The following is a 14803-nucleotide window of genomic DNA, read 5'->3' as shown; positions in this document are numbered from 1 at the left end:
TTATCAAGTCATCTGGAGACAGCTTTTAAAACTGAAGGTAGAGAGAGACACTCCAAGGTACTTGTCTGTCTGAATACAGCAGCCAAATGTGAAAACAAACGCAAAACCCAGAGCCACACAACAGCTCCCAGCTCAAAAACAAAAAAACCTATTCAGAGCCACAGCCCAGTTCCACCCACACAATGACATCACTGAAGCCATGTGAAAAGGCAAAACATTTCTTAAAGGGACACTCCCATGACAAGGCAGACAGTTACCCGAGGCTGGAATTTAACCCTGGCGCTGTGAGGCAGCAATGCTAACCACTGTGCCACCGTGCCACCAGGTTAGATTCCATTCAGGTTCAATTCCATCTACTCTGGGGTATCCATGATTCAACATATAAAGCACCCAAAGCCCTCAATTAGATACCAGCCTGAAACATACTCCAGGGTATCTGTCATTTGGTACGGAAACCAGCCTAACCCCTCGATTGAATTCCAGTCTGTAACTCACTCCCAGGTATCTGTTACCAAATTCCTCAATTAGAATGCAGCCTATAACTCAAAGAACAAAGAAAAACACAGCACAGGAACAGGCCCTTCAGCCCTCCAAGCCTGCGCAGACCATGCTGCCCGTCTAAACTAAAATCTTCTACACTTCCGGGGTCCGTATCCCTCTATTCCCATCCAATTCATGTATTTGTCAAGATGCCCCTTAAATGTTACTATCGTCCCTGCTTCCACCACCACCTCCGGCAGCGAGTTCCAGGCACCCACTACACTCTGTGTAAAAAATCCTGCTGTATCCTCTTGACAGTCCTGATCGCTATCCGCAATTCCACCAACCTTTGTGTCGTCCGCAAATTTACTAATCAGACCAGTTACATTTTCCTCCAAATCATTGATATACACTGCAAACAGCAAAGGTCCCAGCACTGATCCCTGCGGAACACCACTAGTCACAGCTCTCCAATCAGAAAAGCACCCTTCCATTGCTACTCTCTGCCTTCTATGGCCTAGCCAGTTCTGTATCTATCTTGCCAGCTCACCTCTGATCCTGTGTGACTTCACCTTTTAACTAGTATCAGCTATTCTATGTGTAAATCATCCAACTCCCTGGGTAGATTCCAGCCAGTAGCTCACTGCCAGGAATCTGTTTTCATAGAAATAAACCCACCAAAACTCTTGATGAGATTGCAGCCTGTAACGCAATCCAAGCTACTATTACACTATAAAAAATATCTGAATCGCTCGATTAAATTCCAGCCCATAACTTTATGTATTCACATCCATATGTAAACCTCGCGAAGTTCTCGATTCAGTCCAGCTGGTAACTTGCTCCCAGTGTGTGTTCTCCAGGTATTTAATAATGAGTTGTATCCTTGGAATTATAGGATTAGCACCCACATCAAGAATGGGAAATTATCGGGTGGCGCAGTGGTTAGCATTGCTGCCTCACGTCGCTGAAGTCCCAGGTTCGATCCCGGCTCTGGGTCACTATCCGTGTGGAGTTTGCACATCCTCCCCGTGTTTGCATGGGTTTTGCCCCCACAACCCAAAAGATGTACAGGGTAGGTGGATTGGCCACGCTAAATTGTCCCTTGATTGGAAAAACTGAATTGGTACTCTAAATTTATATATTTTTAAAATGGGAAATTATCGGCGTATTATAAAGCATGGTGGCACGGTGATTAACACTGCTGCCTCACAGCACCAGGGCCCCGGGCTCCATTCCGGCCTTGGGTGACTGCCTGTGTGGTGTTTCCACGTTCTCCCCTTGTCCAGGTGGGTATCCACCGGGCGCTCGGGTTTCCTCCCACCGTCCAAAGGTGGCTGGGTTAGGTGAATTGGCCCTGAGTGTTCAAAGGTTAGGTGGGGTTACAGGGATAGGGCGGGACCTTGGTGGAGTGCTCTTTTGGAGGGCTGGTACAGACTCTATGGACCAAATGGTCTCCTTCAACACTGTAGCGATTCTATGATTCAAACAACCAAAACATGTTAAACTAGGGTAGTGTGATTGATCCCCTGCTGGCCAGGCCACGCCTGTTGAATTTCTATGATTGTTACAGGATTGGTAGATGGAGGCAATGTGATGAATGTTTCAGCGGAATGACTGATTATCTGCCACAATGAGTAAATTGGACAAATGAATGCAGACACAAGATTTGGGCCATTGCTAAGTTCCCAAAGGACAGCTGCTTTTTTACTAAAACAAAAGCTGATTGTGAAACTAATTTAGATCATAGTTTCATTATTTTCATGTCAATTTGTTAAAAGTTAAAAAAATAAGAGAGCAGCATAACCTCAAAGTTGGTCTCATACATGTTCTGGCATTGAGCTTGGAAACCATTGACCATCCCCAAGATGTAGGCAGTGTTTTTTTTTAAGTGGTGCAGTGTCACTTTGGAAGAATTTATTCATATTTTTTTTCTCTTGTTTCTCTTTTCCATTTCCCCTCAATCTCCCACTGGCCAATGGACAGTTAAGATTCAGAAGAGTGACCACCATCACTGCTGGGACCCCTGCATCAACTACTGCCACACCTACCACCCAGGGCACTGCAAGACGCCTACCTGGAGTGCAGCAACCCCTCTATCCAACTCGGACTACTGCAAATGTACAGTAACTTAGCCTACCTCTCCGAACCTACTCGGGAATCCCTTCAACACCAGCTCCAGGAAATCCAACTCCTTGGAATGAATCTTTCCTTTGCAAGCAAGCCTGTTTATTTTCCTTCCCCATTCCCTTTCTCTTAGTCTCATGGTGCTCAGCGCTATTAACTCCCTACGTGCATGTGCAAAGGGACCTTTGACCCATGACATCTGGCAACAGCTAACGTTAGGAGACATTCAAAGTCCAGCTGCAGTAATTCTGCTTCCAATTTTTGTCTTCTGCATCGGAAAAGTGCCTGGCACCTGCTTGGCTCCAAGCCAAGGCAAAATTGTTGAGATTGGACAATTGCCCTCCGCACTTGTGGGTGGTGACTGTGTGACGCTATTCACTGTGGCCCTGATATGTTGGGTCAAACAGTAAGATGTTACACTGGGTTAAAGTTGGAGATCCAGTCTCATCTGGAATGGTAGAGTCCAGCCTACGATCCCTACCTGTTCACGCAGTGTATGTTTTGCCAAGATAGCATTAATGCTACAAAGATACAGATACTCCTGAGCAAGGTTGCTAGTATGTTAATAAAGCATTTCCTGCATCACAGTGTTTAAGATGGAGAAGTAAGTAAAATGGCTTACCCCTGAAATATTATGTAAAATGGCTTACCCCTGGAGTTATAAGTAAATTGCTTACCCAGGGGTCCAGATTCCTTTCAGCTGGTGCCACTCCAAGAGTTAAACTTATAAACCTGGCGACAGTGCCAAGTAGGACAGGTTAGTGCACAAAATTACTTTTTCTTAAATTGTCGAGAACATGCAGATATAAATCCATGATTGTGCTCAGTAAAGTGAAGACTAAATCATTATACTCAAAAGATTAAAGGGTACAGCTACAACAGGTAAAAGCATAATAGAATGACTTACATAAACATCAGAAGGAACATCTATTGTCATTGATAGAACTGTTTTTGAAATTTTTGTTTTTTATATATTTCATGGGCTGTGGGCATCACTGGCAATGCCAGCATTTGATGCCAATCCCTAACCACCCTTGAAATGAGCAACTTCCTTGGCTATTTCAGTGGGCAGCTAAGAGTCACATTGCTGCCACCCTCCCTCCACAGCAAATGGAAATAAAGGTTAGAAGTAAATCATTGAGGGTCAAGCCGAGGTCTGAAGCATGAGAGTGACAAATGCACTAAAATACCTACAGGACAACCACCCTCTGATATCACAGAGGAGGTCTTCAGTGAACCTACCTGGATAGGACCAAAGTCTTGAATGGGCGGGGGCAGACTGTGTCCACTTTGACCAACAATTGAGAGCCTTCTTCACATTAAGAACTTCCCAAACTCCCTTCAGTCAACATTTCAATGATGAGAGATTTCTCTCAAACTAGTTCACAGAGATGTACTGGACCATAAAAGGGTCAAGCTTGTGATATTGACTTTCCCCATTGCTCTACCTCTCAAGCAGGGCACACTAGTTGGACCATAAGTTGGACCAGGTTAGCTGGGATTCAAAGTCCAGATAGTCTGAACTTAGGGAGTTGCATGCAGTCCAAGGAATAGAGGTTGAATGCTCCTTCCCTAATCAACCAATGACTGGCTCAACTATATTCTATCATTTTACTTTCTGGAAGTGCTTTGATTTGAAGCCAAACAATTGGGTTAACATTTTTTTTAAAATTGTCCTTGGGATGTGGGTGATGCTGACCAGGCCAGCATTTATTGCCCATTCCTAATTACCCTGAGTGGCTTACTAGACCATTTCAGACAGCATTTAAGAGTCAACCACATTGCTGTGGATCTGGAGTCAGGTGCAGGTCGGACCAGATGGGTTTTTACAACAATCGACAATGGTTTCATGGTCATCAGTGGACATGATGCCAACATACCCTATATTTCCACTGTTCCACCTTGCATGAGTCAATTTATTCATGCTGTCAAAGTTTTTCATCTTGCACTCACCAAGACAGACACAAGGGCGGATTTTCCACCCCCTCTGCAGTGTGTTTGAAGGTGGCCTGCCATTGACTGGCGGTGGTATCTTCCAGTCCCGCTATTGTCAGTGGCTTTTCCCATAACTCACACTCTCTGCTGCCAGGGATCTTCTGGTCTCGCTGGGAGAAATGGCTGGAAATATTTGGCCAAGAATATGAAATTTCTTAGGGAATAACAATTTCTACTGCATGAGAAAATCAGCTCTGATTGGCCAAGACATTGCCATGGAAAATGCACCTGGGAGCTATTGCCCCAAGGCTTTTGTTTATTCAGAAAAGGTGCAATGACCGGACATATTCTTTTTGCCTGCAGAGGACAGGTCCCTATGAATATATGTAGCTTTGAGCAAACATAAGTCAGCTACATTGCGAACCTGATTGATAATTTTTAATTTGTTGTTAGTGTAAGCCATGGCAATATCTCAACCAACCAGACTTGACCTGCTAACCAATCAGCACCCCTTTTTCTGACACAGTATAAATTGCTGCTCCTTTTGAAATTTGACAATCTTGTTTTCTGATGAGTGCAAGGTAAAAACTTTTGATAGCATGTCTCTTTATTCAGCAATACTCCAGTTCTGTACTCCTGTACTAATCCTCGCAAGACCCACAGGGATGACCGAATTGATCTCCCCATGGGGCTCGCAGAATACTGAGGGGCCCAGGCCTAACAGCTGGGGCTCGTTGAACGGGGCAGTTAAAAGCCGGCCAGGGCTGGAACGGGCACTTTGCATGGAAAGGCCGGGACTGATGTACTGCACGCTGTGTTGCGGCCTTGTTTTTCTTTGACAGAACAAATCTGTGTGTTTCCGCCTTCTCAGTACTCCTGTGAATATTGTAACTACCAAATGATGATTTGCAATTGAATCAAAACGAGCAGGTCAGAGAGCACTTCTCACCCACCAGGAGCAGAATCTCTGACCCTTTTTTGTCCTCTGTTTTTTATTGTTTTTTTTGTGAGTTTCCCTCGTTTTGCATTGATGGCTTCTGTGGCAGTTGGGGAGGGGCCAAGGGGATCTCTGATTGGAGGTTTCCTCACATGACCTCCTGCCCCTACACTCCTGCCACCCTGTCAAGGCCCACTTTCCCACACCAATCGTAACATGAAGCCATCTCTTATCTGGTTGGATGATCGTTGACGGTTAGTCAAACATGTTTTTGCCTTCTCCAATTGTTTTATAAGGCGTAAACAAAAGAGTTAAATAAAAATATACGCCATTTTTTAAATGCCCCTAGTGTTCACTCCTGGGGCGGGATTCTCCGCCGGCGGGATGCTCCGTTTTGCCGGCAGCCTGGGGGTTTCCTAAAGGCATGGGACTGCCCCACAATGGGAACCCCCATTGACCGGACGGCGAAACGGAGCATCCCACCGGCGGGGTGAAACAGAAATGTGGCGCAGCGGGATGGAGCACCCCGTCCCTGGTGTTTATTCATAGTACTGATTAGGACTTCCTGGAGACTTCGGGACAGTGTGAAAGGGTTATCAATAAATCAAATCACCTTCCAGTGTTATGACTTAATTCACAGATATCCTCTTTAAAAATGTGCCTTCTTTTAAGCCACTGTTTCATGCAACACTTCATTATTGCAGTTGTAAAAACTGGGAACGTGCCATAGCTCAACGTTAACTACTTCAATCCTACAAGAAGTTCAGGATTCATGGAATGTTACTCCCTGTACATAGAACATACAGTGCAGAAAGAGGCCATTCGGCCCATCGCGTTTGCACCGACCACTTAAGCCCTCACTTCCACCCTATCCCCATAACCCAATAACCTCTCCTAACCTTTTTGGACACTAAGGGCAATTTAGCATGGCCAATTCACCGAACCTGCACGCCTTTGGACTGTGGGATGAAACCGGAGGAAACCCACGCAGACACGGGGAGAACGTGCAGACTCCGCACAGACAGTGACCCAGCAGGGGATCGAACCTGGGACCCTGGCACTGTGAAGCCACAGTGCTACTCACTGTGCTACCGTGCTGCCATAGAAAGGGAACAGAAATCACCAGGCTTAAACAAGGCAAGGAAACACATTCCTTGAGTCTGGTGCCTTAGACCACTCGGCCATCCTGGCAAGTTGTAGATTTTACCAAACAAATTTCCCTGGCATGGAACTCTGCCAGAGGAGTTGTTGGGAATTCTGGTATAGAAGTCGGCAGTTGAAGTTCGATCTTCTCATCTATAAATTTCAGTGGAAAATCAGGCAGCTGCATGGAATCCTGAATTCCAGGTCCCTCATGCAAAGCTCTGTGTCAGCAGATGAACTTGGGCCTTCCCTCCAGCCTCAGTCCTGGGTTTGCTAATTCTGGTCGGACGTATTTCTTGAGATTTCATCACGTGACCTCTTCCCACAATTGCCTGCCTCTATAGGCCTGCTATTGGTTGCCCGACAAGTGCAGCGAACGAGTGGAATGTGTTAATGTTGGAATTGTGCTGCAATCGGACCTGTGCTTTAAGTTTGTAACCAGGAGCAACTGTCCTCAATTGGGAAACTATTAGAGCTTCATTACGAGAGGGTGAATAGGTGTTAATAGAATTTCATAGATTATCATAGAATTTACAGTGCAGAAGGAGGCCATTCGGCCCATCGAATCTGCACCTGCTCTTGGAAAGAGCACCCTACCCAAGGTCAATACCTCCACCCTATCCCCATAACCCAGTAACGCCACCCAACACTAAGGGCAATTTTGGACACTAAGGGCAATTTATCATGGCCAATCCACCTAACCCGCACATGTTTGGACTGTGGGAGGAAACCGGAGCACCCGGAGGAAACCCACGCACACACGGGGAGGATGTGCAGACTCCGCACAGACAGTGACCCAAGCCGGAATCGAACCTGGGACCCTGGAGCTGTGAAGCAATTGTGCTACCCACAATGCCACCATGCTGCCCCCTGGGTGCCGCACTCGCTGCCACGGGGAATTGGAAGAGTCTGTAGCTGGGATTTCCCATTCCTGTTTTTCACCAGGCAAATTTGGCGACAGGAGCAGAAAATCCCGTAAGGACTTCCCCTGGCGGCTATTAGGGAGTAGGTCGCACATTTGGTGGCTCCCGTTTCGGTTGGACATTTGGACCTTTCCCCCCGACTTTTTTGCGCTTTTGAGCGCGGAACTGGAAAGCAATAATACTCAGGCACAGGACCCATACAGTATTATATGGACCTAAGAAGCCGGAGGGACCGTAAACAGCAGAAGAAGTGGTCGAGTCAGGGCACAGTGGAGGCTGAGAGAGGGATCAGCATGGCTGGTGTTCAGAGCAAGGAGCCGACAGCCCAGCCTACAATGGAGCAGCTGCTGCAGGCTATGCAGGAGGGCTTTTTGGCTTTGAAGCGTGACAACTTGGAGCCGCTTCAGAAGTCGATTGACAGGATGGGAAAAAGGCTGGATGATCAGGCTGAGAAGTTCCAGCAGTTGGAGAAGTCAGTGGAGGAGCAAGCTGACTTTCAAACGGTGACGGATGTGGAGATTTGGAGGCTGAGAGACCAGCAAAAAGTGCTTCTGGAAAGGCTGGAGGACCTGGATAACAGATCTCGCCGACAGAACGTGAGAATCATGGGCCTCCCGGAGAGGGGTAGAGGGGCTAGACGCATATGTGGAGGGTATGTTTCAGAAGTTGCTGGGGAGCGAGGTGTTCCCGCGCCCACCGGTGGTGGACAGGGCCCACAGAGTCCAGCTGAGGCAGCCGCGACGAGGGGTTCCCCCACGAGCGATGGTGGTACGCCTTTACAGGTACCTGGACAAGGAACGGGTGCTGCAATGGGCAAAGAGCACACAAAGCTGTATTTGGGACAATACCACCCTGCGTGTGTACCAAGATTTGAGCGCTGAGGTGGCCAGGACTCATGTTAGAGCTGTTAAGTATATGTGGTGTCTCCCGTTTTTGTATCTTTTTTTAAAATTGTTTTTGCGTGCTCTTTGCGTAGTTTACCTGAATGTTTCCTGTTTCGGCTCTTTGCTTAGTTTGGCTGGGGGGGAAATTAATAAAGAAAACAGTTCAAAGGGTTGGGTTAAATTGGATGCTTCAGGGGAACTTTGTGCTATCTTTTTCTGTGTCTGTCTGGGAAGGACTGAAGAGTGCCTGTTATTTCTTATCTCTTTTTTTCTTGTTTAACTTGAATTGTGCTGTTGTGGGATTTGTTTATAACTTGTCTAGAGTCTTTGCTTAAGTAGGGCTGATCTGGGGAAGTGGTGTGGAGGGGTCAGGGGAGGGGTGACTGGGAACAATGGGTGAGAGCCCCAGGCTAGCTGAGTGGGGCTAGTCAACGGAAGGTGAGGTGGGGTGTGTGCATATAGTTAGATTAGAGCCGGCGTTAGGTGGTAGGATGGTGTTGCTAGGGGGGGGGGGAGTTGTTCTGCTGACGAGGATGGAAACTGGACATGGCAACAGTGAGGAGGTCATGGGTGGAGCCAGCCAGGGGGCGGGCCAGAGGAAGCGCGACACATGGCTGGGGGGCTGGCCAAGGAAAGGGGATATCTGATTGGCAAAGGGTGGGGGGGGGGGGGGGGGGGGGGGAGGGGGCGAAGTGCCCCCCAACCAGGCTGATCATCTGGAATGTTAGAGGGTTAAACGGGCCAGTGAAGAGGGCGCGTGTGTTTGCGCATCTGCGGTTCTGAAGGCGGACATAGTCTTGTTGCAGGAGATGCACCTGAAAGTGGCAGACCAGGTTAGGTTAAGGAAAGGCTGGATCAGTCAGGTCTTTCATTCGGGGCTGGATTTTAAGACGAGGGGGGTTGCGATCCTGATTAATAAAAGGGTACAATTTGAGACAGAGGGCACAGTCGTGGATGGGGGTGGCAGGTTTGTTATGGTGAGGGGTAAGCTCGAAGGGGTGAGAGTAGTCCTGGTCAGTGTGTATGCCCGTAATTGGGACGATGTGGATTTTATCAGGAGGATGCTGGGGAAGATCTCGTGTAAGTTGATCATGGGCGGGGACTTTAATACAGTCCTGGACCCGAGCCTGGACCGGTCATGTTCAAGAACGGGCAAGTTGCCAGCGATGGCAAAGGAACTGAGAGGGTTCATGGAGCAGATCCGTGGAGATTTAGCCGGCCGACGGCGAGGGAGTTCTCGTATTACTCCCACGTCCACAAGGTGTATTCCCGAATTGACTCCTTTGTTGTGAGTAGGGACCTGCTGGCCGGAATGGTGGGGGTAGAATATTCGGCAATTGCCAGATCAGACAATGCTCCGCACTGGGTAGACCTGCAGTTTTGTAAGGACAGCTTTCAGCGCCCACCATGGAGGCTGGAAGTTGGACTACTCGCGGACGAGGCGGTGTGCGAGAGCTGAGGAAGTGCATGCAGAATTACCTGCAGGTGAACGAGACTGGAGAAGTCTCGGCAGCAGTGCTCTGGGAGGCACTGAAGGCAGTGGTGAGAGGGGAGCTGATTTCAATCCGGGCGTATAGAGACAGAACAGATAGGGCAGAGACAGACCGACTGATTAAGGAAATTTTACGGACGGACAGGAGTTACGCGGAATCCCCGAGGCCAGAGTTACTCAGGAAACGACAGAGGCTGCAGGCCGGGTTCGGGGTGCTGAACACAGGCAAGGCCGTAGAGCAGCTTAGAAAGGTTAAAAAGCGTGATTTATGAGCATGGGGAGAAAGCCAGTAGAATGCTTGCGCAGCAACTGAGGAAGAGGGAAGCGGCCAGGGAAATGGGGAGGGTAGTGGATGGGGAAGGTAATCTAGTGGGTGATCCAGCAGGGCTGAACAAGGTCTTTCGGGACTTTTATAGGAAGCTGTACACTTCGGAACCACCCGAGGGACCAGGGGGATGAGGCGATTCCTGGATGGACTGACCGTCCCAAGAGTGGGGAGGGGGTTGGACGGACTGGGGGCCCTGGTCGGGATTAAAGAGGTAATGGGGGGCCTGAAGGTCATGCAGTCGGGTAAAGCCCCGGGGCCGGACGGGTATCCGGTGGAATTTTACAAAAGGTTTGCCGAGATAGTGGGGCCGGTGCTGGTCAGGGTCTTTAACGAGGCAAGAGACAGAGGGAGTTTACCCCCGACGATGTCGCAGGCCACCATCTCGCTCATTCTGAAATGGGATAAGGACCCGGAGGCTTGTCAGTCATACAGGCCGATCTCTTTGATTAACGTAGACGCCAAGTTACTGGGCAAGATTTTGGCGACTAGAATTGAGGACTATGTACCGGATGTAATTGTGGAGGACCAAACCGGGTTTGTAAAGGGGAGGCAGCTGGTGGGCAACATAAGAAGGCTGCTCAACTTGATTATGATGCCCCCGGAGAGTAGGGAGGTAGAGATAGTGATAGCCATGGATGCTGAAAAGGCTTTTGACCAGGTCGACTGGGATTATCTGTGGGAGGTACTAGGACGGTTTGGGTTCGGGGAGGGGTTCATCGACTGGGTTAGGCTATTTTATCAGGCCCCGGAGGCGAGTGTAAGGACGAACAGGATGACATCGGACTACTTTAGACTGCACCGCGGGACAAGACAGGGTTGCCCTCTCTCCCCACTGCTGTTCGTGCTGGCCATAGAGCCGCTGGCAATTGCACTGAGAGCTTCTAGGGGCTGGAAAGGACTGGTCCGGGGGGGAGTGGAACATAGAGTCTCGTTATACGCGGATGATCTGCTGTTATATGTATCGTACCCAATGGTGGCGATAGACAGTATTTTGGCAACCCTGAGGGAATTTGGCCGGTTCTCCGGATACAAACTGAACGTGGCTAAGAGCGAGTTGTTTGTAATTCAGGCAAGGGGGCAGGAGAGTAGGCTGAAGGGGTTGCCGTTCAGGCTAGTGGGGGAGAGTTTCTGATATTTGGGGATTCAGGTGGCACGGGACTGGGGCAGGTTGCATAAGCTCAACCTGTCCCGACGGGTGGAACGAGTGAGGGAGGAGGTCCTGAGGTGGGATGCGGTCCCGCTGTCATTGGCGGGGAGGGTGCAGTATGTTAAGATGACGATTCTCCCGCGGTTCTTGTTTGTTTTTCAGTGTCTCCCCATCTTTATCCCGTGGTCCTTCTTTAAGAGGCTGAATAAAATTATTCTGGGATTTGTATGGGCAGGGAAGTCCCCGCGGGTGAAGAGGGTGATGCTTGAAAGGAACAGAGAAGCGGGGCTGACTATTACTGGGCAGCCAACATAGCGATGATAAGGAAATGGGTGGTAGGTGCGGGGTCAGTGTGGGAGCGTATGGAGGCTGCTTCGTGCAGGGGCACTAGCTTAACAGCCCTGGTCACGGCGCCTCTTCCACTTCCGCCGGCACGGTACCCCATCAGCCCGATAGTGGTGGCGGCTCTTCGGATCTGGGGCCAGTGGAGGAGGCATGTAGGGGAGGTAAGAGCATCGGTATGGACCCCAATCTGCGGCAACCACCGATTTGCCCCGGGGAACATGGACGGGGGTATCGACTGTGGAGGAGGGCGGGGATTGTGAGGATGGGGGCTCTGTTCCTGGAAGGGAGCTTTCCGAGCATGAGGGCGCTGGAGGAGAATTTGGGCTGGTGAGAGGGAACGACTTTAGATACTTGCAGGTGAGGGATTTTGTACGCAGATTGGTGCTGTCCTTCCCACGTCTCCCGCCAAAGGGGAGACAGGACAGGGTAGTTTCTAGGGGAGAGGGTAGAGTTTCAGACATCTACAAGGAACTAATGGGAGCTGAGGATACGTAGACCGAGGACCTGAAGCTTAAGTGGGAGGAGGAGTTCGGGGGGAGCTGGAGGACAGTATTTGGGCAGAAGCCCTGAGCAGAGTAAACACGACCGCAACATGCACCAGGCTCAGCCTGATCCAGTTTAAGGTCGTGCCACCGGGCCCACATGACGGTGGCCCGGATGAGCAGATTCTTCGGGCTGGAGGACAAGTGTGCTAGATGCGCCGGCTAACCATGTACACATGTTCTAGTCGTGCCCTAAATTCATGGGGTATTCGCAGGGATTCGCAGATGTCATGTCCCGGGTGTTGAAAACTGGGGTAGTAATGAGCCCGGAGGTGGCAATCTTTTAGGTTTCGGAGGATCCGGGAGTCCAGGAAGAGAGAGAGGCCGATGTTCTGGCCTTTGCTTCCCTGGTAGCCCGGTGACGAATACTGTTAGCATGGAGGAACCCAAAGCCCCCGAGGGCTGAGGTATGGCTATTGGACATGGTGAGCTTTCTTGGCCTAGAGAAAGTCAAGTTCGCCTTGAGAGGTTCGCTACTAGGGTTCGCCCGAAGGTGGCAGCCATTTATTGACTTCTTCGCAGAGGAATAAGCGTCAGCAGGGGGGGGTAGGGGAGTGGGGGGTAGAGTAGAGTAGAATAGGGGGATATTGAGGCAGGTCCATGCGTGAACAGAGCCGTGGTTTGCACTATGTTTAATTTGTAATTTGTGTCTTAACTTTTTCTTTTGTACTGTACAATGTCACTTATTCTATATGCCTAAAATACCTCAATAAAATTGTTTGTTAAAAACAAGGAAAATCTCGCAGAACTCCCAAATTGTGTTTCACGTAAGCCCGTGAAGCAATTAACCCCACCCCGCCCAGTGACAAGGTGCATTTCCTTGGGCTGAATTCTCCGTTTCACGATGGCAGCAGCGAGATTCGCGATCGGCCATAGAATCGTATAAAATGGAAAACCTTGCCGATTCCGACTCCATGCTCCAGTCCCTCGCTGGCGGCGATATCAAAGTGTGCGCCCCATGCCGGCGGGTCCATGCAAATCCATCATTTGCATGGATTTAAATATCATTAGTGGCTTGGACATTTCATACTCCACCCCTCCACGATGCTCTGTCCCTCTTAGGCAGAAGTCACGCAGGTGTAAATTAGTGCAAGTATTTACAAGTGGGGACTGGGCTCCATGGCTGCTGAGGGGGATCGCGAAAGTATGGAAACTCTTTTAAAACTCTCAAAAAATTGTCAGGCGTTCCGGGGGCTCGCTGCCGAGGCGAGGGGACTCAGGGTGTCCTCCTTGGGATTGGGGTAGCCTGGCTGAGACCCCGTTGCTGCAATATGTGGATTTAGTCGCACCCCTTTCGTCCTACTTTCAGGCTCTTGGCTGTTCACAGTTCTCACAGTGTCCTGTATATGCTCAGAGAGCCTCTGGTCATCTGGGAGCCCACTAAGGCTGCCCCTCTGGAAACCCTCATATCTTTAAAGGTTTCATCAAGGTGTTGGGTGTGGCCCAGGTCAGTCAGGGACACTCCTCAGAGCTGCTGCCCCACTGCAGAGAAAGCAGGGGTTTAGCAGAGCTCATCCCAACCAAAGGCCTTTGGAACCCTCCCTGATACTCAGCCCCTGTCAGGCAGAGGCCTCGCCAGTGACCCCCATCCCTCAGGATCACTGTCTTCTCTTGGTAAGGCTGGCAGCACTGCCTGCCTATGCCACCACCTCCCGGCACTGTTCAGGAGGGCGGGGCTTGAATCTACGGCCCATCCTGAGGAAGAGAGTGTCACCCCTCTCCTCATTGACAGCGAGCAGTGGGTCCACCTCGAACTCCCAAACTCGGGGGCAGATCTCTCAGCCATCTTTGTGGCTGCAATGAGTGTGTGGTAAGTGGAACGCTTCAAAACAGCTCCAGCTGTCAGGCTTTTTAGTGCTAATTCCAGCTCCAGCAGTTATCTCACCCACTGGGCCATGAATTAATTTTGTGCTGTTAGACTGCTGGCCCAGTTGCATGTCCTGAATCGCAGAACTAATAGCGCCCCCAATGGAAATGCGAATCGCATGCTTATCAGTCCACGCAGGAATACTTAGTTTCCCAAAAGGGAAATTCAGCCCCGGTTGTTGACTGTTGGGAAAATCATTTGAATGCATTTCAAACTTTTTTGCCCTGGACCTATTTTTACAAACCGGGCATCCTTCGGGACCCACACCATCCGACCTTCGTGACCCACACCGCCCGACCTTCATGACCCACCATTTTCACTTACTTTTAATGTGACAGATGAGACTGCTTGGTCCTCATGATGTCACTTGCTTTGTTATTCAATGCTACATTTCTGATAATGGCTTCCTGATGAGTTAAGACCTCACTGCATCCGTTGAAAAAAATAGAGGTTTGTCCTCGAATTCGCCATGCTTAGTGTTCAAATATCTTTGAAGTTTTGAGCATTTTAAACTTTCATTTGCCAGTGCTTCCCTGCATATAACACACATGAACTTTGAATCCTGACTTGCAGTGGAACAATTAATAGCCCATACCTCAAGTTATCATCTTTATGCTGCTTTGTTCCTGTTTTCAGCTTCTTCTTCATGGGTTGTT

At 49.4% G+C, this 14803-nt stretch overlaps 1 protein-coding gene across 4 annotated transcripts in view; it reads left to right on the top strand.

Annotated features, from left to right (window-relative positions):
- grip2b (glutamate receptor interacting protein 2b) overlaps positions 1-14803 on the top strand; it is a 324567-nt gene that overhangs the window by 182489 nt on the left and 127275 nt on the right. For 3 of the 4 annotated variants that reach the window (XM_072472105.1, XM_072472103.1, XM_072472102.1), the window contains exon 10: positions 2464-2598. The exons of the other annotated variant lie outside the window; for it this stretch is intronic. In XM_072472105.1, the coding sequence (XP_072328206.1) occupies positions 2464-2598 (135 nt within the window). The remainder of the gene's footprint in view (positions 1-2463; positions 2599-14803) is intronic. 4 annotated transcript variants of the gene reach the window in all.

The sequence above is a fragment of the Scyliorhinus torazame genome, chromosome 13 (assembly GCF_047496885.1).
Source record: "Scyliorhinus torazame isolate Kashiwa2021f chromosome 13, sScyTor2.1, whole genome shotgun sequence".
Lineage (NCBI taxonomy): Eukaryota > Metazoa > Chordata > Chondrichthyes > Carcharhiniformes > Scyliorhinidae > Scyliorhinus > Scyliorhinus torazame.
Note: the sequence above shows the minus strand (reverse complement) of the source record. Positions and strands in the feature narration are given on the sequence as shown.